General features: G+C 46.6%; 1 protein-coding gene across 7 annotated transcripts in view; it reads left to right on the forward strand.

The window, feature by feature from the left end:
- Window positions 1-401: 401 nt before the first annotated feature.
- Dlg3 (discs large MAGUK scaffold protein 3) overlaps window positions 402-27004 on the forward strand; it is a 52722-nt gene continuing 26119 nt past the window's right edge. For 3 of the 7 annotated variants that reach the window (XM_036174154.1, XM_036174156.1, XM_036174153.1), the window contains exons 1-10: window positions 402-1132; window positions 4105-4158; window positions 4410-4460; window positions 4859-4983; window positions 5178-5347; window positions 5664-5800; window positions 6068-6212; window positions 6769-6928; window positions 8483-8639; window positions 9077-9179. In XM_036174154.1, coding sequence (XP_036030047.1) covers window positions 776-1132; window positions 4105-4158; window positions 4410-4460; window positions 4859-4983; window positions 5178-5347; window positions 5664-5800; window positions 6068-6212; window positions 6769-6928; window positions 8483-8639; window positions 9077-9179 — 1459 coding nt within the window. In that variant the 5' untranslated portion in view covers window positions 402-775. Of the gene's footprint in view, window positions 1133-4104; window positions 4159-4409; window positions 4461-4858; window positions 4984-5177; window positions 5348-5663; window positions 5801-6067; window positions 6213-6768; window positions 6929-7182; window positions 7637-8482; window positions 8640-9076; window positions 9180-9974; window positions 10087-27004 lie in introns of those variants that run through there. The other 4 variants (XM_036174158.1, XM_036174155.1, XM_036174159.1 and 1 more) reach the window with 3 other exon arrangements.

The raw sequence follows: 27004 nt of genomic DNA on the forward strand, positions 1-27004 counted from the left end.
TCCTTGGTCCCCTGCAGGAGGCAGCACTTCTTGCACCCAGCCCATATGCCCCTTCAGTCTGTTCTGTTGCCGTCTTTACTCCTGGTGGCCCTAGCTTAGAGCAAGCTTAGGGACCCATTGAGCATCTCACTGCAACTCCCTCTTGGAAGTGGGGCGGGGTGGAGTGGGCAGAAGACAGCCTGAAATTGGCAACAAGGGGATAGGGGATCGTGCTCCTCAGCTCTCCAGTGGCCCAAATCCCAGACACCTAGACCAGTAAAGCTAGTACCCTAGAGAATGGGGGAGCTGTGGCTGAGCCCGGGGGGCGTCTCTGCTTCTGTTCCTTTAAGGAGCCGCTGTTTAGCATTCCTGCTGCTGCCGATGCCGCTGCCTGACTCTGTGCGCTGATTGGCTGGAATCAATTGAGAAGGGAGCCAGGGAGAGATGCTCTTGACTCCACTCAGATCCATCCTGGGGACCTGAGCAGAAGAGGCTCTCACCGCACCTAGCCTTTGCCTAGGCTCCCACTTCTTCTTTGCCACTGGGCCTTGGCCCAGGAGCCACAACGGGCGACACGGAGCCGCCAGTGCTGGAGGGGGAGCCGTGGGTGCGGGGCAGCGTGGGGGCAGAGGCCCCGGGACGCCCGCCCGGCCCCAGGCCCCGCTCCGCCCGGGCGCCCCCACGGGTGCCCCCGCCTTCCTGGTCTGAGCAGTGCGAGTGTGCTCGGGAGCCCGGTGGTGGCAGCGGCGTGGAAACTGGCGTGGGCTGGGGGGTCCGAGCCGCGGGGGGCAGTGCCATGCACAAGCATCAGCACTGCTGTAAGTGCCCCGAGTGCTATGAGGTGACCCGCCTGGCCGCCCTGCGGCGTCTAGAGCCTCCTGGCTATGGGGACTGGCAGGTGCCGGATCCCTATGGGCCAAGTGGGGGCAATGGGGCCAGCTCCAGTTATGGAGGCTACAGCTCGCAGACCCTGCCTTCACAGGCAGGGGCTACCCCCACCCCTCGCACCAAGGCCAAGCTCATCCCCACGGGCCGAGATGTGGGGCCAGTGCCCCCTAAACCAGTCCCCGGCAAGAGCACCCCTAAACTCAACGGCAGTGGCCCCAGCTGGTGGCCTGAGTGCACCTGTACCAACCGAGATTGGTATGAGCAGGTAAGGACCAGCGGATGGGCGGGGGGCGGGGGAGCGGGGGAGGCTGGTGGGACAACCCAAAAGGACTAGGGATTGGGGTCTAGGAAGTCTGGGGAACAGTAGGGGTTGCTGGGGCTCCAAATCGGTGGACCCTGAGCCCTAACACTGCAGCCGATCAAAGAGATACTGTTGCAAATATGTACTTCCATGTGTGTCTATTTAGGGGGGTCTCCATTTGAAGGGGATTGGGAGGAGCTGTTTGTATCAGGGGGTGATGGTATGGCGGAGGGGCACATTTTCTAGTGTGGGGGATTTGGGTTTGTCTCAGTGCGGCGAGGGGGGGAGGTTGGCAGTGTCTCTGTGTCTGGCAGGGGGCGGGAGGTTCTGCGGGGGTTGTATGTGGTGTGTGTCTCCACAGGAGGGGAGGAGGGGGCATGGTGCTCTGCGTGGGGGGGGGACATATGTGTTTGTATGTATGTTGGGGTGTGTGTGGAGGAAAGCAATGGAGCTTGTGTGAGTGTATGTAGCGGAACCCATGTGCAGGGCTGACAGAGCTTTCGTCTCTCAAGACCATGAGCCCCTCTCCGTCCCAGTCCCTTTGTGTGTGAACGTGCACATGGATGTGTGAGGATGTCTCTCTGACTGTGGAGGTGTCTCTGTAGATGAGGCTGCAGGAGTAGCTGTGTTTGCCTGTGTGTGTCCATGTATATATGTGCAAGCATGTGGTTTCAAGAGTGCACACGTGTGTGTGCCCGCACACACATGTGTATGTGTGTGTGATGTGTGTGTGTGTGTGTGTGTGTGTGTGTGTGTGTGTGTGTGTTGTCCCTTGTGAGAAGCGCTTGACAGGAAAAAGAGGGGAGGGGGAGGAGGCGACACGTCCCAAGCAAGGCTGAGAGGCTGCTGAGGACAGACTCTTTTGTCCAAGCTTCTCTGAAGTGTGTGTGCTGTGGGAGGTGAGGGGTGGGGGCTGGGGGGGTGTTAAACAAGCCTCCTTGCTCCAAAGCAGGCATATTGCCTGGAACCAGACAGAGGGCAGCTGCCCTAGCGCAGGGTCTGCCCAGAGTGGGGCATGGCCCTTGTAGATACCCAGAGATGTGGGAGAACTTAGCTCCCCAGCTCTGATTTGGCACAGCTTGGGAGCCCCTGGGTGCTGGGCACAACTCGGCTTCCACTCCCAGCCTGAACTGGCAGCTTAGAAAATGGAAGGAGCATCTGGTGGCAGAAGCAGCAAAATGGAGGCTGGGCCGGCAGAGCCGGGTCTCTGGCATGCATGGCGGAGGGCCTCTCTAGTCCTTCAGTTCTGCAGCCCCCAGGGTGGAGAGAGAGGAGCTGGAGGCTTTGCAGTCGATGATGGCAGGTGCTGACTGCCCTAAGTTGGTGACCATTCTGACCATCTCTGAGGATAGGATGTGCTCTCACCGAGGAGCAAAGAGAGGGCTTCTTGGAGAGAGGAATCCTATGGACTGTCTGTCTGTCTGTCTACACCTCTTTCTGTGTCCCTAGTCTTGGTTCCTTGCCCTCTCCAGTGAGTCCTCTCTCCTTTGCCCCTCCCTTACAAACACACGCTCATGCTTGGCCTGCCCAGTGGGGAATAGGTGCCAATTCCAGGGCTGGGCCCGCTGGGTACCGTTTCTTTACCCAGGCTGATCTTTGGATGGCTCCTGACCCTAGGGGCAAGGTCTCTGAGTGGGGCTGGGACCAGGGCTAGAGGTGGACTACTGGGAATGGAGACCTCCAGGTACCACCCAAACTGGCCTTGGAGCATGGCTTGTCACGTGTGGGCACACATGGTGCGCCAGGGGCATGAAAGAGCTGAATAGGTTTTCTTTTGCTCTGTATCTATTGCATTGTACTTCAGCCGGCTGTCTTGGATTGGGGGGGGGGTTGTCTCTGAAGAGCCAGAGATTTTTCCTCCTGGGACCAGGGTGAGGCTGCAGCTGGAATCCTACCACTGACTCCTGAAGACTACAGAACATGAAGGAGGAAATAAGGGAGGCATGGCTAGTCAGCACTCTGGCAGCCAGTACTGCAAAGGCTGAGGGTGGGAAGGGGGAAGCAGAGCAGGATATGTGGAAGAGCCAGCCCTCAGCTGTTCTCATCTGGGGCCAAAACTTAAGAAAGATACAACGTGGCCATAGAAATTAGGATCAGCGCTGGGACACATGGGGAGAGAGACAATGGGGCTCCTTCAGTCTTGAAAATGATTGTGTGAATGTGGAAACAGGTGTACTTGTCTGTGCAGAATCAGATTTCCACTTGAAAAATGGCCACAAGTATGTCCTGTCAGGAAGGCCACATCTATGTGTTGCTGAAAACAACCTGTGTTTTTGGACCATTCTCTTACCTGTCTTCCCATGGCTACTGTGTGTTAAAGATCACAAATTCTGCTTCTAATGTCTGGGTCACCAGGTTCTCCTTCATGGGGATTTTTGTCTACTCCAGTCCTGTCCTACCTTTGGTTTGTCCTCAGACTCCTGGCCAATCCCCACCCTGACCCTTCCTTCTGGGACACACAAAAGGTTCAAGTTCAAAGTCCCTTGGAAAAATGGATTGGGATTTCTACTCCTGTCCATTTGAAAACTTGGATTTCTGGAACCTTTGAAGGAGGTGTAAAAATAGGGCTTCCAAGGTACTCTGATAAGAGTAACATGGAAAAGGGATGAGTAGCCAAAATACCACTGGCCTCGAAGCCTCCTATAACCCAAAGAGCACCAGGACATGTTCTACACCCTAACTCCCAGTGTTCCCTTAGACACACCTTACAACCTCTCTGGGCCTTAGTGTCCCCAGCTGTTATGTGAAAGTGATTGGATAAGATGATGTCTGTTGTCTTCCCATATCTGACATTGTGGGAGTCTATGATCCCAAAGTCAGGGGGAGCTATGCTTCAGAAATGGAAAGGTTCCCTGGCCAGGCTTCTGGGCACTTCCTATTGATGTTGGGTGTGGTATGGTTTGCCCACCATGCTCCATCTCTGCCATCCCCCTTAGGCCAGCCCTGCACCCCTCCTAGTGAACCCCGAGGCCCTGGAGCCCAGCCTATCGGTGAGTGCACCACTGATTGGCTCAGTCTCAGACAATTGATCTGGGTTAAACAAACAGCTGGGTTTGGACTTCAACGGTTGGACGCAAGGGGAGGGGTATGCTCGCTTGGGGTCAGCCTGTCCCCATCCATGGTCTAGAGATGCCCTGTGGTGTGCTTGAAATCTTTGTGGGAGCGGGGAAAGAAGCAAACTGACTAGAGAGCAGATGGCTGAGAGGGCAGGGGGCACTGAAGGAAGCGTGTCTTCCCTTAGGTGAATGGCAGTGATGGCATGTTCAAGTACGAGGAGATAGTACTGGAACGGGTAAGTTTTCCAGTAGGGAGGGTGGAAAATGGGAAGCAAGGGTTGCATCCAGGAGAGGGGAGGGCCCTGAGCAGCATTTCAAGACTCACAGGGGAGCCTTATTGAGAGTATGGGCAAACAGGGCCCTCAGAGGCCATAGCATTGCATCTATCAATCAGCTCACAATTATTCATTGATCTTGCTGACTGAGGCCTGGAGACTTGGGGTGGGGGTTGGTTTGCTGAGGCCTCCCCACCAAAAATGGTCACCATAGGCTGAGAAACTGCTAGGTTTCTGACGAATGTGCCCCATCCTACCATGGGACCTGGAGAGCCTACTCTGGGAAATAGAGGGAGTGCCAAGAACCCTTCTTTGTGCTCTCAGAATGAAATGACTATGCCCTTCCACCCCCTTCTCAGGGCAACTCTGGCTTGGGCTTCAGTATCGCAGGTGGCATCGACAACCCTCATGTCCCTGATGATCCTGGCATCTTTATTACCAAGATCATTCCTGGTGGAGCAGCTGCCATGGATGGGAGGCTGGGGTGAGACGGCCTGGAAGCAGGGCTATGGGTGGAAGGGGCAGGGTGGAGATAGAGGACAAGGGCCAGCTTGGCAGGATGACCCTTCCATTAGATCGTGGGGTGGGGGGGAAGGGAGAGAAGAGGAGAGGGGGGACACAGGAGACATGGTAGAGGGACAGTGGCACAGTGGCATGCTTCTTGGGCTTTCCCCACAGGGTTAATGACTGTGTGCTACGGGTGAATGAGGTGGACGTGTCGGAAGTGGTTCACAGCCGGGCCGTGGAGGCACTGAAGGAGGCGGGCCCTGTGGTGCGGTTGGTGGTGCGGCGGCGACAGCCCCCACCTGAGACTATCATGGAGGTCAACCTGCTCAAAGGGCCGAAAGGTGTGGCCTCCTGGTTCCTACACTCTAGCCACTCACCCTCCAGGTCCTAGGCCATGGCTGCCCCATGGGGGAATTGAAGGGAGTGGCCTTTCTTCTTGAATGAGTCCTCCAGTCCCAGCTCCTAGCCTTCTTTCTTGACCTCAGGTTTCACCCCTTAATGACCTTGGGATATTAGGCTGGAGTTTGGGATTCCTGGTGGGAGAGGAGCTTTTGGAGGGGATAGTGGGGTAGCTGGGAGGGAATTGGCTTTGCAATGAATGAAACATGCTAACCTCCCCTTGTGGCCCTCTCCCACTTCCTGCTGGCTGCCATCTAGGCCTGGGTTTCAGCATTGCTGGAGGCATTGGCAACCAGCACATCCCAGGAGACAACAGCATCTACATCACCAAGATCATTGAGGGGGGAGCTGCTCAGAAGGATGGACGCCTACAGATTGGGGACCGGCTGCTTGCGGTGAGACAGCCTTCTTAGGGATGCCCAAACGGTAGGGCGGGGAGGAGCAGTGAGAATGAGGCATTTTGGAGAATTTCAAGAATATCACCTGAGTTGTGTTTACCTAGATGACAAGACCCTAGTTCTTTCCATGGTGGGGCCAGCCACCTTTATATTCCTTTAACCGTGCCCTACTTGGACCCGTTAGTATACTCAAAGAGCATTCCTTTGAGCTGTCCGGAGAGGTTTTCCTTTCTAAGACCCAGCCCAGGGTGTCTCCTCTTCTAGGTGAACAACACCAATCTGCAGGATGTGAGACACGAGGAAGCTGTAGCCTCACTGAAGAACACATCAGACATGGTCTACCTGAAGGTGGCCAAGCCTGGCAGTCTCCATCTCAACGACATGTATGCTCCCCCTGACTATGCCAGCAGTACGTACCCAATGGTCTTTTGGCCCTAGTTTCGGTGGGGGGTAAGGTGTCAGAGAGAACAAATACAGATGAGAGTGTCACAACAGTCCAAGTCCCAGCCCTGTGCTTGGGAGTTGGGTGCCCTTGGGTAAATTCTTTTTACACCTTTAGTTTCCTCTTTAGCCTAAAGGAGCTAATGATATATATATTGCCTTCCTCATTGGACTGGCGCAAGGATCAAATGAGATCATGGATGAGAAAGCCTTTGGAAAACTATTAGGCTACAGAGATGTGAGGGATTATTATTAGTCACACCTCTAGTCATGCCTTTCTTTGTAGACTGCCTTCAGCTCAGCTCTTTCTAAGAGTCACAGGAGTAAGCCCAGGGTTTAGAAAAGGACTGAGGAGGAGGAGGAGGAACCCTGGGGTGAGGGTGGGAAATGGATAAAGTGGAGAATAGTATCTCGGGGCCTTTTTTGCACCTGAGGTAGGATGTGTGGAAAAATCCTTGGAGGGGGTTGGGAAAAATTCCACAGTGGGACACCTCTGGACCCTTTTCTCTCTTTTTCCGCCCCAGCTTTCACTGCCTTGGCTGACAACCACATAAGCCATAATTCCAGCCTGGGTTATCTCGGGGCAGTGGAGAGCAAGGTCACCTACCCTGCTCCTCCTCAGGTGCCCCCTACACGCTACTCACCCATTCCCAGGCACATGCTGGCTGAGGAAGACTTCACCAGGTAAGACCTAGAGTGGAGTGAGGATACATTTTCTGGCCGGCGACAGGTCTTCTTGTAGTATGGCCAAAAGGAGGCTAAGGCCCTCATCATTCCCAGCTGTCAGATCTGGGGCCCTTGTCTGCGAGGCCTTGGTACTCTAGAAGGGGGCAGAGGCGGCTGCAAGAACGAATTCTGCCGTCAGGGGGAGTTGCCTAGCGAGTGGCCCAGATCCGAAAAAGCAGATCCGGGGTGGGGTGAGGCATTTAGGGAGTTGAGGAGGTGGGGGCGACGGGGGGGGGGGGGTTCCTGGCCCGCGACAGTGGCAACCCTCTCTGCGGCAGCCATACACATAGTCATTGAAGAGGGTCTTTCAGCCGACCGGGTTGGCGGGGCTCGGAGAGGCCTCGGGGCCGGCCCGGGACGGTGCCGGATAGGGCTCCGCCCCGTGGTGGTGGCGGCGGGCTGGGGCCGTTGAACTGGTCAGGCCGGCCGGGGTTGCAGGGGGACAGGTTTGCGGGGTGGGGCCTGGGTGGCTGCTGGGCCGGCTGCAGTGGAGACGGAAGGGTAGGCTGCCCCGGGGAGAAGCTGAGGAGCCATGGAGAGGACTTGCAAGTTCTCAGGCTCAAGCTTGGCCCTGGGTTTGGGCACGGCCTCGGCTTCAGCCTGGAGGAGGGCCTCGCAGAGGTGGGCCTGGCCGCTCCGCTCCCTGCGGCCCGGAGGGGATGCCAGGTAGGGAGCATCGCACCCCAGACTCGGAACAGCAAGAAAGGAAGAGGTTCGCCTGAAACCTGGGCCTCCTCTGAGGAAAGACGTTTGTAACCAATGAAGATGGCAGGATGGGACAATGTGCTGGGGAGTCGGGCCAGTTGTATAGACAGACACACGTGCAGATAATTCCGCTCACCTGGTGGCACTGTGACCATTTAGAGAATATGGCCAGTTTTAGTCAGTGGTGTTTTTTTTTTTGTTTGTTTGTTTGTTTTGTTTTTAATATAGTTTAAAATCAGTTTAGCCCGTAAGCACCATATAGGGATCTGGGTTTTTTGTTTTTTTTTTCATCTCTTTCTTCCACACCACTGGTCAAGTGGTACCTGTTTATGCTGTTGGGAGAAGGTAGAAAAGGTCATAGTTGGAGGATGGAACTTCAAAAATTTGCAGCAGTAGGTGTAATGAAAGTATCTTTTGGATGGTGAGGGCCATTGACCCAGGGTGACTCCACTACCCTTACCAGGGTTCTCTTTCAGTCCAGGGCCTTTCACAGAGCTTCCCAGGACAGAAGACTCAGGGAAAGATGAATGAGTGAGCTGTGAGATTTGGGCTCTAGAGTTCTGGATGAGCTTTTGTTGACCTGGGAGTGCTGAGGAATGCCCATTGGGAAATTGACTAGGAGCCTTTAGGAAGAGGAACTGAAACTTGGCACCTGACATAAAAGAACAGCCAAGCAGGTTTCAAGAGACAAAGGGGGGAACAGAGTATGATACATAGAAGTCCAGGTTTTACTTCAGGTTCAACAGTTCTTGTTATCCTTTGTCCTTGACCTCCCTCCTTGTCATATCTTTACCCTTGTCCCTCCAGAGAGCCCCGAAAGATCATCCTGCACAAAGGCTCGACAGGCTTGGGCTTTAACATCGTAGGTGGAGAGGATGGAGAAGGCATTTTTGTTTCCTTCATCCTGGCAGGAGGCCCAGCCGACCTGAGTGGGGAGCTGCGAAGGGGGGACCGGATCTTATCGGTAAGACAAAAGACAAGGTGTGAGGATGGGTGCTGTGCCAAGCTAGAAGGGGGGAGGGTGTCCTTGTGCCCGCCAAGAAATAGTACTTGAGATGAGGAAAGGGCTAAGAACTGAAGAAAATGTAAATTGTCTTTATAAGTGCCTTTAATGAGGGAAAAGGGACCAAGACCAGGTTTATGCTTGAGGAAGAAATGAATGTCCCTGGATCATAACTTTGATTGGCATTTGACTTCCACAAAAATAATTATTATACCAGGGAGATTGTATACTTTAGGCCTAATTGGTGGGGGACGAGGGGGTGGGGGGACGACAAAGGATGGAATTTGGAGAAAACAAATCCCAATAGGCTGAGAGATGGGCTGTACATCCCTTTTGGAAGTGCTATGACTAATTCTTTCTTGCCTTTGGGGTGACTCACAACTCCTCTCTTTGGACAGGTCAATGGAGTCAACCTGAGGAATGCTACTCATGAGCAAGCAGCAGCTGCTCTGAAACGGGCTGGCCAGTCAGTCACCATTGTGGCCCAGTACAGACCCGAAGGTAAGAGAGGGAAGACGGGAAGAGACGATAGTTCAGACCTTCCCTACCAAAGGTAACAAAGCCGTGTGACCAGGTCTGCGGGATTCTAGTGCGGTACCCTCTTACTTCCTTTTCCTTCTAGACAATGTGGTTGGTTTGGGTGCTTTGGGAGCATCACACAAGGGGTGCTTAGAGCCTGCTGATGAGGGGTGCAGTACTGCAGAAAGCCAGTAGCGGGCAGCAGCCTATGGGAAGAAGCACCAGAGATTTTAGGGCACCTGGAAAAGCCAAGGAAAAGTGGAGGGCTCAGAGGCGGTGATTGGAATTGTGCGCCCTGGAAAAGAGTAACTCTCTCGGTTAGAAGGACTTCAGAGAGTAAAAAATCCGACCTCCTAAGAGATCTTGGGTCAAATGTTTGTGAATCCCATTTATTTCCCTTCGCCAAGGGAAATGACTGCAAGACCCACCTCGGCTTTGAAAGGTGATGCTAAACTCTTTAGCATCGGGACGGGGTTCAGGAATAGAATCACACCCAGATGGAGATCTTTGTATTCGCAGCAAGCAGGTCCTCGGCAGGGGCGAGTGGGCGGGGCCGGTTATACAAACAAAGGTGTTTGATTGGCCGGGGCCCGCGGAGGCCAGGTGCTGAGGTGAACCGTAGGAAGGCGCGCCCCAGCCTGCGAGCCAGCTGGACACCCATTGGCGCGCGGAGCGCGGCCTCCAGCCGCACGCCCCGCCCCCTGACCCAGGCGGAGGGCGACGGGCGCCCCTCCTCCCCTTGCGCCTCTGGCGTCTCCTCCTCCATCCCCTCCCCCTGCCCTCCTCCCGCGCGCCCCGCTTTGTGTCCGTGGTCTCCCGCGCGGGACAGAGGGACCGGCTGGGGCCGGCGCTTTCTCGACACTAGACCTGAACTCCGACTGGGCGCCAGGTGAGGTGGGACCGACAGGGGCCAGGCCCCCTCGCAGTCCCCCCTAGCCTCTCCACTGTTCTCTTCTCAGCCTTTTTTTTTTTCCAACATTGCGCCCCATCTCTGCCCTCTCCCCCGAAAGCCTGAGCTGCGCACCCCGCGGCCCCTTCCTCACCTCCGGGGCTTCCTGGGCCTGCATCTGGGCAACGAGGGGCTCTCCGTCCACCGAACCCTGTCTGGCTTTCACCTCCGTGCCATCACCTCTTCTCACCCATCAACTGTGCCCCCCTTTTGCCCCCAAGCCTCAGTGCTGCCCACAGCCTCCTTCCTGCTGCGTCCCTAGCTGCCCTCACAGGAATCTTCTAAATCATTCCTTTCCCTCATGCGTATTTCTCCCCCTAACCCTAAGAATGCCGGCAGTTAGTTTAGGATTCTCATGTCCCCTGTCTTCTCAAGGCTTTCATTCTGTACCAGACATCTTTCGTCGCCCCCCACCTCCCCGTAACTCCCCAACGTAAGCCTGGCCTTTGTCCCTCAGGGCTGCAGCAGCGCCTGGGTTCCTTGGACACCCAGGCCTTGCAGGCCTGTAACCCATGTGGAGGAAGGGACCTGGTGGTGGCAGGTGCTCCAGTTTTGCGAGAAGAACTGGAGAAGCCGGGATCCCTGTGACAAAGCTAGGGAAACTCAAAAGCGACCACCTTTGTCCTTCCCGCCCCTCCCCCACGCGAGTTCAGTGCCTTCTGAGCCCTAAAGAGAGAGGCCCTGTCACCCTTTCTGCCAGGCTTGCTAGGAGACAGGAGTGCAAGGAGGTAACTAATAGGCGATCTTGTTGGTCTGAGATAATTGGAAAGAGAGATGCAAATGGACACTTGGACTCATTCCTCTCCATGTTTGGCGTTCAGCTTCCTGACAGGGAACGCACCTTAGGGATATTGTTTTTTTGTGAATCAGGCTTGTGATATTTGCTTCTCAGGAGAGAATTCGCCATTGGATTTTGCTTAGCAACTAATATTTATCATTTTTTGCTCCCAGTTTAAGAGTAGGTTCTGCAAAGGAAATGGCTTCCCATTGCCTGTCTGGCCCCCTCCTCTCTCTCTCTCTCTCTCTCTCCCTCCCTCCCTCCCTCTCCCTCTTCCCCCCCCCCCCCCTGTGTGTGTGTGTGTGTGTGTGTGTGTGTGTTTGTAGAAAATGGTGATGATGTTTCGGTTTCTCTCTGATGCTGGGCACATGGAAACAATACTCTGAATTTGTCTGGTGGTGCTATGCTGGAAACTGGTGACTAAATATTTCTATGACTTTTGTTTGGAGAATGCAACTGGTCTGCATAAAAAGCTGTAAGTGGTTAAAGTGATTCCTGCAGTGTCTGCTGCTCGCTCAGTGTAATTCGGAGAGTTTGTGGTGTGGACTGAGGTGCTGTGTTGTGTCAGGTTTTCCCCCCACTTGCTGCACAAGGCTTTCCTTCCATTCAGGAATTAGTTGAAGCACTGCTCAGCAATGCCTCCCAGTCGTATTTTGTTTCTTTGATTTGCTCAGTCCAGCAGAGCCCTAATATGTAAGGCGTTGTCTTCATTGGAAAGTGTATCTTTAGGTACTGGACTGCATAGAGAGCCTGCACTGAGTCCATACCTTTCTTAGATCAAATCCTTGTATTTAATAGTAAAGATTCCATGTTGATAATTTAAAAAAATATATTAAATGTGATTCTTTGGAGGATTGCATCATGGTGGCTGTTTGCAAAGTGAATAATCCAAATATATGTGTCTGTTGGCAAAAGTGGCAGAGACTTTGCACGCTATTGGCTAAGCAGCTGTTGGTTTGGATTTTTCGAATAGAATGTGAACACTGGAAAGGGTCAGATCACAGTCTGCACCCCTACTGTGCAGACTGGAACAACCCCAGGAGAGCTAGAGAGGTCACACAGGGAAAGTTGCTGAGGGTCAGCAAACCATTTAATTTTGAGGTCCACCAGGGGGCACATACAGTGGTTGTAACAACTGAGACCTACGACTAGTTCTGAGTGGAAGAATAACAGATTGGAGAAATAACGGGGCTGGGAAGGCATGAGGGAAGGAAGGTGCAAATGGAAGGGACTGTGCAGAGGCACCATTCCAGTGCAGCCTTTGACTACATCATATTTAGCACAAGAGCTTAAAATATCTTTGACTAATTAGAACAGTCAGGATAAGAACTTTTTCCTGCCTTTTGAAATGTTTTAAATGAGATATAAGTCATAATAGCATTCACTTCCCACGTGTAGGTCTATAGTTCAGAGACACAGAGTTGTGCCTGTGTTGCCACAGATAAATTTACATTTTTATGATCCCCCTCTCTTTTTAATACATAAAGAGGGACAAGCTTTGGGAATGTGATTAGCAGTTGCTTCCTAATGTATCTATCTCCCTTGAACAAGAAAGGGGCTGGATGCAACTTAGAAATGCTCGTGCCTTGAGACTTTTTTGTGTATATGTGTTGCTCAGTGTAGATTAATGTGGTATAAGAACTGGATCTTTCTATTTGAGCTTTATATTGTGCCTAGCATGGGTGTTTTACAAAATGTCTTCATGATGAAGTTTTGGAAATTTTGAATAGTAATAGAACTGTTAAATGACAAGATACCATTGTGAAAGATGTTATTTAATAGTTTCACTTCTGATTGCTCCAAACTGTAGTGGATACCAAAATCCTACCTGTTAGCGGAACATATCAAAATGGAAAATTTAAACAACTGGCACTTGGCAGAGGCTTTCTTTCAAACTACTTTAAAATGGACAGTATTGACTTATGGAATTGCAGTACCAAGGTGAAGGTGGGCTTGGCATTATAACATTTTGAGATCTCCAACATTTTCCCACTAGTTACTCTGTTTCAGCCTTTGCTTAAACTGAGCTAGTGTTTTTCTGGAAAGATCTTTTGTTTTTAGAGTAGAAACCTGATGTCCAAATCAAGAAGTGTGCCAGAAATCGATCACTTAAAGTAGCCCAACTGGGAACTGATCCTTTGTGAATAGTTTTTTTCCTACTGGGATGTGAATCCACACAGGGTATTAATATGCTAAATGAGAGAATGACTTTTTCCACATAAGGCCTCAAAGAGCAGGGGGTCAGGGCTGATAACAACTCAGACGTTTCAAAGGGTTATTTTTCTTACAACATTTACCCAATTTGGGAATGAAGGATGTAAACATTCCTACCCTATCAGTATGATCTCTCATGAGAGCAGAGATAAAACTACATCAAGACAAAGAAAGTTTTGAAACTCCTACTGCATTCCTAAGGCAAGGTTGAGGCAAGGACAAAGATGGATCTTCAGTAGTGAAAAGGTGGAAAGGATCCAAATGTCCATCAAGCCAAGAATGGATAAACAAAATGCACTCTCAACATACACCGGGTTTTTTTTTTTAAATTCCACCATAAAACAGAATAAAGAACTGATTGTCACAACATGGCTGAACCTTGAAAACATTAAATAAAAGAAGCCAGGCACACCTTTAATCTCACCAGCATTTGGGAGGCAGAGGCAGGCAGGTATCTATGAGTCCCAGGCTAGCCTGGTCTACATAGTGAGTTCCACACGAGCCAGGGCTACATAGTGAGACTGTGTCTCAAAAACCAAACCAAAACAACAAAAACAAAAAATAAACCAGGCACTAAAGGCCACATATTGCATGATTTTATTTACATAAATTGGCCATAAGAAGCAAATTAATGGAAGCAAAAGACAGGGTTGTGATCAGGGGAGGTATGGGAAATATTCTCTCTCTCTCTCTCTCTCTCTCTCTCTCTCTCTCTCTCTCTCTCTCTCCTTTTAATACACAGAGGGACAAGCTTTGGGAGGGTGATTAGGTTCAAGATACTTGCTTCCTAATGTATCTCTCCTGCACAAGTAGGGGTTGGGTGTTGTCTAATCTGTGGGCTTGGTATATAGGCTGTTAAATTGTTTTAGTGAGTATCACTATGATACCTTTTTTGTTTGTTTTTATTTTTCAAGACAGGGTTTCTCTGTGTAGCCCTGGCTGTCCTGGTCCTGGAATTCCCTCTGTAGGCCAGGCTGGCCTCGAACTCAGAGATCCTCCTGCCTCTGCCTTTGTTTTTTTTTTTAGATAAGTTTTCATTATGTAGCTTTGGCTAGCTTGGAACTTGCTATGTACATCAATCAGGCTGGTGTCAAATTTCATGGAGATCTGCCTGCATTTGCCTCTCCCTCCCCCAAATGCTGGTGGGATTAAAGGTGTGTGCTAGGACACCCTGTTTATCTCAGCTTTTCAGTCCAGGTGATCATACAATCCTGCCCGCAAAGAAGTAGTGGGCAAGTGATTTCTGGAAGCATGTGGGAGACTCTCCTACTGAAGCAAAGTGAGTTTCCCACAGAGAGTGATTTTGTTGGGGGAGGGGGCGTGTTTCTCGGAGGTGCAAAAAGGTGAAAGTTGCTTTGCTCAATTTAACAAAATGTGTACAGGCTTAAGAATATTAATGGCATAAGTAGGCATTTCTCATGTCTTAAACTGAAAAGGCAATTATAGTTGTCATTTCTTTTGAGTGCTGGGGATGATATCCAGGGCCTTATGTATCTTAAGCAGGGGCTGTACCACTGAGCGATACCCCAGCCCTGTCATTCCTTTTTTTTATGACCTTAACAATTAATTCAAGGCTACACATAAATGGAGTTTAACAGCTTAACCATCACCCCCAAACTTCTTATCTCCCTCAGCCCCAGGCAACCACAAATCTTTCTGATGCTTGTGGAGTTACTGTTATTTTCTGAATTTTTTTCATGTAAGTGAAATTATATGGCACGTGGCCTTTTGAGACTGGCTCCTTTCACTTAGCACAAGATCAAGGTTAATTTATGTTGTAGCATGTATCAGTATTTCATTTCCTTTTATTGGATAAATAATATTCTATTGCCTCTGTGTGTGTGTTGTGTTGTTTCCATTTTGGGATGGTTATAAATCAATACTCAAATATTTCAGTGGACAAAGGCATACATATTTCTTGGATATAGTCTCTGGATGGAATCACGTTACCACTCCATGTTCACCTTTTAGAGGACTGTCCAGGCTACTTTCCATTTGTCCAGGCCTGTACCATTTCTGCATCCTCAGCACTTGTTAGCATCAGTCCATTTGGTTGTCACCATCCTGCTGGGTGTGAAGTGGTATCTCATTGTGGTTTTGATTTACATTCCCTGATAGTAATGTATTTCATAGGCTTATTGTTTGCTGTTCCGTTTTGCTCTGACTTTATTCTCATCCTGCTTATAAATTAACTTGAAAATAAGTGGAAGGGCCAGGCCTGCTATTTATTGGTTCAGCGATTAGAAGGAACTGAGTGTGCTGGAGGGGTTTAAGGCTTGAGTAAAGGGCCTTTGGGTAGAAATGCTGACCTGATACAAAAAGATAGGGTCCACGTTTTTTTGGAACCAGATTATTGGGATATAATTCACATGCCATAATATGAGCATATCCACTGAAAATATGCATTTCATCTGTTTTTACAATTTTCAGCATTTTTATCACAGTCACTCCCAGAAGCCTTGACCCATTAGTGGTCAGTCACTCCTTCTTTCCCCTTAGCTCTTTCCTCCAGACAGCCTTAGGCACCTCTTAATCTTTTGTGGGTACTTCATGGAAGCCTTGCAATATGTGGTCTTTTGTGTCCAGCTTCTCTTAGTGGAACCTTTTCAGGGTTCAGCCATGTTGTGGCATGTGTCAGTTCTTCACTGGTTCAGGGTGGAATAATGGTCCAGTCTATGGTTCGAGTGCATTTTGTTTATCCATTCTTGGCTTGATGGCATCTGTGTTCTTTTCACTTTTTCACTCTTGTGAACACTGCTGTTACAAACATTCCTGAAGAAGTCTTTGTGTGAACAGATGTTTTCAGTTTTCTTGATTTACACCTGGGAATAAAGTTGCTATAGGTCATAAGGTAAGTGAACATTTTGAGGAACTGCCAGACTTTTTCTCAAAGTGATTACACCTTTTCAGGCCCACCCAGTTTTGTAAACTTAGTAGAGAACATGAAGCTTGCCTTACGGTTTTGTCCCCTGGCACTGCATGTGTTTGTGTTGGGCTCTTCCATATTCTGTGTTTCTGTAGCCCAAGGACATGGTAGTGAGATTTGGCACAGCATTTTGAACCTAGTTAGGCAGGTGCTTTCTTGTCCTTGCTAGGTGGTGTGAGTCAGAATCCTAGGAGCTTTGCTGTTTGTAAAATATCAGATCTTCCTGCTGGGTGGAATGATTACCATAAAATATAGTAATGAAAATGGATTATTTCTTAATGTAATTATAGAGTTTGTGGGTTTCTTTTTTCAATTCATTGTGTTATGTGTTGAAATCTTGACCCTGATATTGACACTGTTGTTAAAAAAAACTTTAGAATTGTATTCCACACTAGGGATAATGTCCTGTTGCTTTAAATAGAGGACTAGAAGTAGAATAATTTGGGACTACCACTGTCACTGAAATTAAAACTACTGTCTTTGCTAATCTTGTTTAAGAATACATGTCTACACATACATGAACACCACCCCCACGCATACCTATTAGCACAATATATAGACAACTAGACTCATACATGTATGATATAGAGATAATAGATCTACATCAGAGAAGGCAAGTTCCTGACAGCTAATTCTGAGTTTTTCTGTAAATAGACAAAAGCTCTTGACTCTTAGACTCAGGCTTCTAATATTATAAAAAGAGGAGATTATGCTAAATGTTTGGTGACATGTTTTCTAGCTAAATTCTGTGTTTAGGTAAGTGGAAGTGAGTTTTGAATTCAATTTATGAATTCTCATTTGTACCTACCCACTTATTAAATCAAACGGTCTTGAACTAATAACTGCCTTGCTTTAATAAAGGCTCCTGTCCTTCCTCTTTCTTGTGATAGGCTTTTATCATCTTGAAAAGGGCTTCTGTTTGCTTTTCCCTCAGTTCACAGTTCCTTTAAAAGCAAAGGCCCCAGAGAGTTTTTGAATTTTCTGCTTGACGAAATTAAGTGATGAAATATTTTGTTAGATGAAAAAAATGAAGATAACATGTTTTCTATAAATATATACTTTCAGGATTTGGATTTCAAAAGAGAGAAAGAATTTTGTAAATGTGGGGTTAAATTCCAGACCGGATTTTTTAGTGTTTTGTAACTACCCTAGGGAAAAAAAAATGGTAAGCACCAGTCAGACAAGGCAGTTTGGTCAGACTCTCAGTTACTGCTTTATGGTTCAGCAAAGTATGGCTGTGCTGTATGTAGATTTCAGTAAGGCACTAACTCAGTTCCTTGTTTTGGTTGAAAATGGCTGGCTTAGAACAGTTATGTGTTCATGTGGATTTGTTTGCATCTGTTTGCTGAGCTAGGAGTAGTGTAGATGGAAATTTTTAGTACAAGTATACCCTGGTTTTGTCCTTGGTACACTGTTGGTCTGTTCAGTGTGTCTTCTTGCCCAGATCCCTTAAATTTTATTCCTGGATATAAAAATATTAGATATACATTTATGGACAATTGGAAATATAGAAAATACAAAGTCAAAGAATTCAAATCACCTGTCAAACTGCCTACAGTGCTAAACACTGGCTTATGTGCATCTTTGTATATTTCTTTTAAAACTATATATTTATAATTTATATATCATTTAATGTGTCTGTAGCTTTTAAAAATGAAATTGTTAGATTGACATAGTTAAGAAATAATCTATCATGTGTATGCCATAATTCAGGTAACCATTCTTCTGTTAGTGGTTGTGGATACTTAGTTTTTTCCCAATATTTGTTCTTCTAAAATACTTTGATGAATATCCTTGTACAAGGTTTCTGTGAATCTATAATTATTTCCTGAGAATATGTTCATTTAAGTAAATTATTCATTTAAAGGATATGAACATGTTTAATGCTTTTGATGCATTTTTTTTTCAAATTAGCTTTTACCTCCGCAGGCAGTATGAGGTTCTCCCCCCTCAAGATTCTCACTAATGTGGAATAATTTTATTTATTTTCATTCTTTTGGCAGTTTTATACATGCATATAATGAATTTCAGTCTTTTCTACCTCCCCTCACCTTCTTTTATTTCCTTCCCTCTCCTGCTGAACCCCTTCTTCCCAACACGTCCCCCACCTACTTTCATGTCTTTTTGCTTGTGTGCCCCCACTGAGTTTAATTAGGGTTCCTTGCATGAACATGGGTGGGAAGTTATTTACTGGAGCATGGGCAACTTCTCATCAATCACTATACCATTAAGGAAGGTGACACCCCTTCCCGAGCCACCATTAATTGGCAATAGCCCCTTGTGGAACTGGAGTTTCATGACCCCTTCCCCCTTCCATGATGAAATGTTGATGGTTCTCCTCAATCTTGTGCAGGTCTTATGTAGATAAGTAGAGTTGCAATGAGTTTGTGAATGAAATGACTGTTTCCTCCTCCTCCTCCTTCTCTTTCGGCATACTTCCCCATCCTCCAGCTCTTCCATTCTTTTCACCCCATCTTGATATACCCAAGCCTTGGAAGTGGGCGATGGTGATGTGCCGTGTAGGGCTGAACACTTTACCATCCCTTATTCTCAGTACTTTACCAATTATGAGTCTCTTCATTAACCACCATCCAATGTAGCAAGCAGCTTTTCTGATAAAAGCTGACAACAGCACTGATCTATGGATATAAACATGAGTGCTTAGATGGCCATTTGACCACATGTCTATCCAGAAAAAAATGATAGGGCCTGTGATCTCTCTAACCACCAGCTCTTGACCAGGTTTACAAGACTAAGCTTGAAATACCCCTGTGGAGTGGGCCTCAAATCCACTCATAAAGTGTTTCTTACCCCATAGTATTCATGCCATTATTGCACCAGTGGGTACATCTGAACAAGCTGGTCATTATTGAAGCTTACAGGGTTCACAGCTGGATTGGGACTGTTGATGACTTCTCTTCCAGCAGCCTGGGTAGCACCTTCTAGCACTGTGAAAGCTAGCCAGCTAGGAGGAAGCTACCAACTCAGCTCCAGCTTGATTTCTCCATGTCTTGTGACTAAAGTGTGTGGTGTCTTCAGCAGTAGGATCTTAACCATCTAGTTCTATTGGACAGCCAACAACAAGGCCAATAACCTGTATTGCTTTGGGGGCTCCTGGGGCCGCTCTGACCAACAACTCATAGGGCGTCATCCCACATCTGCCACTGGAGTTTTTGTTTAATAATCTATGGCTTCTGTCTGTTAGGTTCTTATTTCTGTGATAAAGACCATGCCCAAACACAACTTGAGGAAGAAAGGGTTTATTTCACCTTATAACTGTGGTAGGAACTGAATCGGAGTTCATGGATGAACCTGCTTACTGGTTTGCTCAGCCTGCTTTCTTTCATATTTTATTTTTAACTTATAATATTATTTTTATGTGTATGAGTATTTTGCCTGCATGTATGTCTGCACATACATGTGTGTACAGTGTCCCCAGAGGGCAGAAGAGGACATCAGGCCCCTGGTACTGGGGTTACAGATGGTTGTTGGATGTCATGCATATGTGCTGGGAATTGAACCTGGGTCCTTTGCAAGAGCAATCAGTGCTCTTAGCCTCTGAGCCATTGCTCCAGCCATCAGTTTGCCTTCATTTACACTCTAGGACCATCTGCCCAGGACTAACACAATCCACAATTGGCTGGGTCCTCCTACATCAATCATTAAGAAAATGCCCCATAGGCTTGCCTATAGGCCAGTTTTGGGGAGGTATTTTCTCCACTGTGGTTCCTTCCTCTCAAATGACTAGCTTGTGTCAAGTTGACAGACAAACAAACAATAGCAACAACAACAAAAATCAGGACAGCTTCTATAAACATTTGAGAGGCAGAAGTGTGCAAATCTCTGAGTTCGAGGCCACCCTTGTCTACATAGTGAGTTCCATGCCAGGTGCGACTAAATAGTGAGACCCTGTCTCAAAAACTTAGAAAAAAAAGGAAGAAGAAGAAATAACCTGTGGCTTCTGGGAGCAAGCTCCCTGTGCAGTATACCTCCATTCGAAGCAAAGGCTTTTGTAGTTTGCTTTTTTGTTATTTATTATCTCAGTACTGAGAATCAAATCCTAAGGTCTCACATAAGCTAGGCAAACACTTTATTACTGAGCTACACTCCTGGCCCTTTTTATTTGAGACAGGGTGTTGCTGTGTAGACTAGGCAGGCTTTGAATTCAACTATCTTCCTGCCTCAGCTCCCCATGTGTTGGGATTACAAATAAAATCAGCTCCCATCCAGTGTTTCCCTTTCATTTATTTGGATTCTATTGGGAGGTCTTGGAGGTCCTTCCTCATCTTGAGAGAAAATAAATACCTGGCTGTATTTTCTTCTGGTTATTTGATGGTTTTGTTTCATATTTAAAACCTTCCCTTCCCTAGAGTTTACTTAGACTGTAAGGGAGGCAGGTACTATTTCTGTTCCAAATTGTAATGAATTACTTCATTCCCATTTATCAAGCACTCCATTTCCCCACTGTTTTGAAGTCCCATCTTTATTATAAGCAAATTTATTTTATACACCCATAATTTGGATTTGGGGGTTTCCTATTCTCTTCTGTCATGTTTTACCCTAGACTATCTATACTTTACTTAGAGATTATACTTAAAAGCAACCACAGATATTTTACCAGCTATAAACTAGAGGAATCTTTTTCTAGGTCCCTTTTTCTGAGCTACTTCTACAGAAACTTGACCTAAAAGAGATTCAAATGATACTGTAGTAAAGATTGTCAGAGAGTTTGTGATTCTGTGGGAGTGTAACTGTGAAGGGCGTTTGAATCTAGATTGTTGACCTCGTAAAATATAGAAATTGGCTACATTAACCTAGATTGGCCAGCTTCATCATAAGCTGTATGTATTTTGGTCATTATGAGGTAGCATCACCATTAAGTAAAAGATTGTTCTAAGAATGTCTATTTGGTACTGAGAGCAGGATAAAGGTAGAATTCTGCCTTCATTCTCAGGTTTTCTGCAAGAGGTATTTTGCCTCGAGTGACTTTTTCATATACTTTGGCTTGTGGAGTAAGGGAGCCAAGCATTTTGTTAATCTTTCATTGGAACATGCTATGTGAAATTTCCTTTGAAGTAGGGAGAAGGCCCTATTTGAAGCTTTTACCCAATGTGAACACTTACTTGTTCTTAGCTTGATAGATGTGAAAGCAAGGTACTTTTGTACTCATTTCAGACCAGGTGACCGAGTGTAAAAAAACCTTTAGTGAGCATAGCACTTTCACCCAAATAGCTAACTCTTCCTACATCCTCACTAGATGCTTTGGAGGACGCGCACGTACACACACACACACACACACACACACACACACACACACACACACATATGCGCACGCGCATGCACAACAAAACAAAACAAAAAATAACCCCCTAGGGATAAACTGGAATTTTTTAATGGCATGCTTCCATAGTGCATCTTGTTTTCTGTTTTATCCTTCATGATGCTATCCAGAGCCCTGGCTAAGTGTGTGTATGGCTGAGGAAGTACATTGTGACAAGAACAGGTTTCTCTTTAGGGTTGGTCATAATTTCAGCCATTGTTCTAAGGGTAGAGCTGGAATTATTTTTCCTTAAGCAATATTTGTCCAGATGGAAGCTGTTTGTTGTTTGTTTACATAGCCTCAAGAATTTTCTTTTTGCAATTTATATATTCTACTTTATTTAATTCAAAGAATTTGAGGTTATTTGTAGTTTTTTGATTTTGTTAAATAAATTAGACTGGTCCTAGGTTTGATTCCTTATGAACCTCATTGATTTTTTTCTTAAAATCATAGTGTTATACTTAGAAGAGACTTTCAAAGTTGTTTAGCTTTGGAAGTGTTGGATTCTTAAAGTAGTGGGCCCATAATTAGAGATTAACTCAAGGTTTCTTAATTAATTGTGATTCTGAGACATGTGCTTTTTGGCAATTCTTGTATGCTGTACTAGTAGGTTTCTTGTTGCTGTTGTGTTGAGAACAGTATCATGATAGCCCAGGCTGACCTGGAACTCGCTGTGTAGCTCAAGCTAGCCTTGACATTGCAGCAGTCTTGTGCCTTGCCTTTCTGAGTGCTGAGATTACAGATGTGTGCCACCATGCCTGGCTTGCTAACAGGTATCTTTTTAAAAAAATTTTTTTATTAAATATATTTATTTATTAAAATTTTTTCATTTTACATACCAACCCCAGTTCCCCCTCCCTCCCCTTCTCCAGCCTCCTCACCTCCCTCCTACTCTACCCCCATCCACTCCTCAGAGTAAGGCCTCCCAAGGTAGTCAACAAAGTCTGGCATACCAAGTTGATTGAAGGAGAGCCTAGCCCCTCCCCATTGTATCAAGACTGAGCAAGGTATCCCACCACAGGGAGTGGGCTCCAAAAAAAAAAGCCAGTTCATGCCCCTGGGATAAGTCCTGGTCCTGCTGCCAGGGACCCCACAAACAGATCAAGCCACACAACTGTCACCCACATTCAGCGTGCCTAGATCGGACCCATGCAGGTTCCCGGGGTGTCAGTCCAGAGTCAGTGAGCTCCAACTAGCACTGGTCAGCTGTCTCTGTGAGTTTCCCCATCATGTTCTTGACTTCTTCTCCTTCTCCTTCTCCTTCTCCTTCTCCTTCTCCTTCTCCTTCTCCTTCTCCTTCTCCTTCTCCTTCTCCTTCTCCTTCTCCTTCTCCTTCTCCTTCTCCTTCTCCTTCTCCTTCTCCTTCTCCTTCTCCTTCTCCTTCTCCTTCTCCTTCTCCTTCTCCTCCTCCTCCTCCTCCTCCTCCTCCTCCTCCTCCTCCTCCTCCTCCTTCTTCTTCTCCTTCTTCTTGAATGCCGTTTATTGAAGGAGGGAGGTCTTAAATACAGGCTTACAGCACAGTGGGAGAACCCTGGTGGGCAGAAGTTCGCTTCTGATTTTTTTTTTTTGAGCTGAGGACTGAACCCAGAGCCTTGTGCTTGCTAGGCCAGCCCTCTACCACTGAGCTAAATCCCCACCCCCGCTTCTGATGTTTTACAATCTTGCATCTAAGCTGTTAACGCCCAATATGCTGGATACACAGGCAAGGAGCTTCCCTTAGCATTCAGGAGGGTAGAATTTCGCAGGGAATTAGCATAGGGATGATATCATGGTCAAGGTCAGCAAGCAAGGCAACAGCTAACAGGTATCTTGATGGACTTATTTTACCTTCAACTCCACTCATTTATTTGGAAGACATAAAGGACTGTAGTGTTCCCACAAGTGCTTGTAATTCACACACATCCCAAAGGTTCATACCCCAAAGACAACTATAGAAGGCTGAAACAATTTACACTCATCAAATCTGTGCCTCTCTGTGGAGCTTGTAACTTTATTTCCACCAGTGCTCTGTAATTTTTCACAACTGGTGAGTCCTTAAAGCCTTTGGGCATCTTATCAATGGCAAATGAGATCTGTGTGAGTTTCATATCTGAATGACTATACTTCCATAAGAACTGATAAGCTTTTTGGGTAGTTTTTGATTCATTCTGAACTTGAGCTAGGTAGGATTCAGCCATGTTTTCCCTATTCAGAAAGTTTCTCTCTCTCTCTCTCTCTCTCTCTCTCTCTCTCTCTCTCTCTCTCTCTCTCCTCTATGGTCTTAAATGTCACTTCCCTCAGGGAGAGCTTTGCTGAAATTACCCCCTCCCAAAGTAGATTGGGGGGGCACCCTGTCTGAATCTCCCTCTACATTTTTATTTATTGCAATTTTAACAGTTGTAATTGAAATTGTAATTCAATAGTTATTTGTTGATATGATTGTAATTTATAGACTGTTGATTAGTAGTGTATTCCCAACAGCTAACACAGTGACTGGCATGCAGTAGATACTTGAATAACTACATGAATGGATAAAACTTGTACGATGCTAAGAAGAATGGTGTGGAAGGGCACAAAGAATGTTTGGCCTTAGGCAATGGAGAAGATTCCAGGAGGAGGGAATAATAGAAGTGAATTATGTTCAAGGGTCTCAGACCAAGGAGTTCAAGAACATTTGTGTAATGAGAACCAGGTACATAATAGGCAGGAGGATGGTGGAACAGTCCTTGAATGATTAGTTCAGATATTTAAGGTAAAAATTCTTTAGTTGCTGTGATTGTAGACACTTGGATAGGGAAGTCTAGAAACTTAAGTGTTATGGTGACCAAATAAGGATGTAAAGACCAGTTAGCACAGTAGATCAGTGGTCCTGAGAAAAGTGTGACCTATGTCAAGGTAGAGGGCAGGGCTGGGTCAGAGATAAAACATTATGACGTTGGTGTGGTAGCACATACTTGTAGTTCCAGCTATTCAGGAGGTCGAGGGTGGAGGGTCATTTGAGGCCAGGATTTTTAGCAGGCCTGGGCAATAGAGTGAGACCAGTCTCTGAAGAAAATAAAATAGTCAAGAGAAAATGAAGAGGTTAAATCAATAGAAAGGCGGTGGCCATGAAAGCAAGAGGTAGACTGAGGACATGATGTGATCAAGAAGAAAGATCAGAACTTGAGGAACCATTTTGGCTACGCACAGGAAAAGTGTGAGAGTCAGTTATAGTATTGGGACATTTTAGTGTAAGGATAGAAAGGCTTGGGTTTCAAGTAGACACTGGGTGATCAAGTCTAGTCTCAGATGCTTATAGAGGCAGGTAGAACATCTTATAGGCAGTAGCTGAAACAAGCAATTAACAGTGCTTGGAAAAGGGAGAGGGAGACCTGGGCCTGGGGCCTAATGCTAGAGTACCAGCAACTACACCCAGCAGCAGAGCAGCCCTTTCCATTATTGTGCAGAGTACAGTATATCTCCTTTTGTCTGATCCTTTCCATACTTCGTCTTAGCCAAAAGGTCAGGAAATGGGTGTCTGTTCCAGAGTAAAATCTTGCCTTTACTTTGCATAACTGAAAGCCTCATTAAAGTCTATTTTCCAAACAAAAGATCAGTTTGTCCTCAAAGGTAAATTTTGCCTCTACTTCTGCAGAAACCAAAAAGTTTCTGGAAACTGCCAAATATCATTTTATTTTCACAGTCAGAAGGGCTTCAGAATGTTAGGGTTTAGTGGTGACAATCAAATACTTGCTTTTTTGTAGTGCTGAGATGAAACTCGGGGTCACATGCATGATAGGTAAATGTTCTACCACTATACTGTATCCTGAGCTGTGTGATTTGGGTGTGTATTGGTTGTTCATTTGACTCTGCACTTCACTTTTAGAAATGTATACTTCAGACAGGTTCATACAATCATATAATGCAGCATTGATTGCAATATTAAAAATTAAAGGCTGTGTGTGTTGGTATTCTCAACACTCCAGAGGCTGAGGCAGGATTGTGTTGAATTGAGCAAGCGAATACAGTGAGCGAAACACTAGGCTATCCTGGGTATATAGCAAGACCCTGTCTCAGTGAGCAGCAGTTTAAATGTACATTGACCAGGATATGACTGAATAAAATATATTATGGCCTCCATAACATACAATGCTATGTGGCCATTAATATGTATAAGGTCTTATATTTGTGTATTGATGACATATCAGAGAATGGAAAAGTATGTGCGTGAATCTGTGTGAGCTGTGAATACATGGATATAAAAGATGTACGGAGGTAAGCTTGGAAGGACACATGGAAAATACTAACAGTGGTTTGCTTCTGGATAGTGGAAGGAGTAAACCATACAGAAATTCAAAAGAAGAAAGTGGAAACATTTTTTTAAGTCAAGGGATGCCTAGCATACATGAAGTCCTGGGTTTCACCCCCCCAGTGCTGCAAAATTTTTTAAATAAATCATGTGTTTCTTTTGTAGGTTTTTTTGCAGTTGAAAAAAGGCATTTATTGGGGGTGAGGAAATACACATGCACCAGACAAAGCAGAGTGGGGACTCAAAAAGCCAAAAAATCCTACTATTGTAGTTTTTTAAAACTTTCCCAGAGCCGGCCCACGCCTTTAATCCCAGCACTCGGGAGGCAGAGGCAGGTGGATCTCTGTGAGTTCGAGGCCAGCCTGGTCTACAGAGTGAGTTCCAGGACAGCCAGAGCTACATAGAGAAACCATGTCTCGAAAAACCAAAGATGAACCAAAACAAGACAAAACAAAACAAAAAATCCTCGCATTGGGCAATGGCCTCTTTTGCATTGCCCTTTTTTATGGATTTGAGATTGTATTGTCAGATTTATTTGGGGGAGCATTCCAGCCCTCTTGCCATGCCTTCCTTTGGAAACTTTCTGCAGGATCATTGCCTTGCCATTACTCAAAACCAAACTGACTTCTCTACCAGGCCAGCAGTTTCCAACTTGATGGGGAATCACAGTCATTTGATGCTTTTTAAAGGCGGATCCTAGGGCTCAGCTCTCTGTTTAGTGGCTTCTGATATAGTGTATCAGAGGCTGGGTAGGAGGGCTTTCCAGAATTCTGATCTTAAGGCATGCTATGGTCCCTGAGAAACCCTCTTTCTGTACTGGCTTCTACTTGTGCCCCTTCTGGCTTCTTTTCTGTCTGGGTGATTAGCATTGGTAAAAGGGAAGGAGGAAGCAAAGTATGACTCATTATGGATATCTTTGTGGGTCACAAATGGTTGGGTTTATCTGAATGGGAAAAATGAATAAAGTGCAGTTTAATAGACTTGAGATTTTAGTAATAGGTGGTGCTTCTTTAAAGTAGCCTATTTGAAGTGGGGCCTCTCAGAAGGAAGGCTGGTCAAGTGGCTTCCTACGCAGTGACTTGGGCCTAAGAGATACCCTCCAAATAATGACTGCTTTTCTGGTAAGTGGAAGGGAAGGAAAAAATCTTGCCAAGTCTCAGAATTTAGCTGTTTTTTAAGTGAAGCTTTTGTCCTGGGAAAATATTTAACAATGTTAAGAGTCATGGTCTTAAGTCCATTCCACATGCTTTTTTGTTGGGATGACTTTTTGTCTTTGTTCTACACAGTCTGTTAAGCAGTCTAGGATGTAGCTTAATTGTAAAGGGCTTGCCTAGCATGCAGGAAGCCTCTGTT

This window comes from Onychomys torridus, chromosome X (genome assembly GCF_903995425.1).
Source record: "Onychomys torridus chromosome X, mOncTor1.1, whole genome shotgun sequence".
NCBI classification, from domain to species: domain Eukaryota; kingdom Metazoa; phylum Chordata; class Mammalia; order Rodentia; family Cricetidae; genus Onychomys; species Onychomys torridus.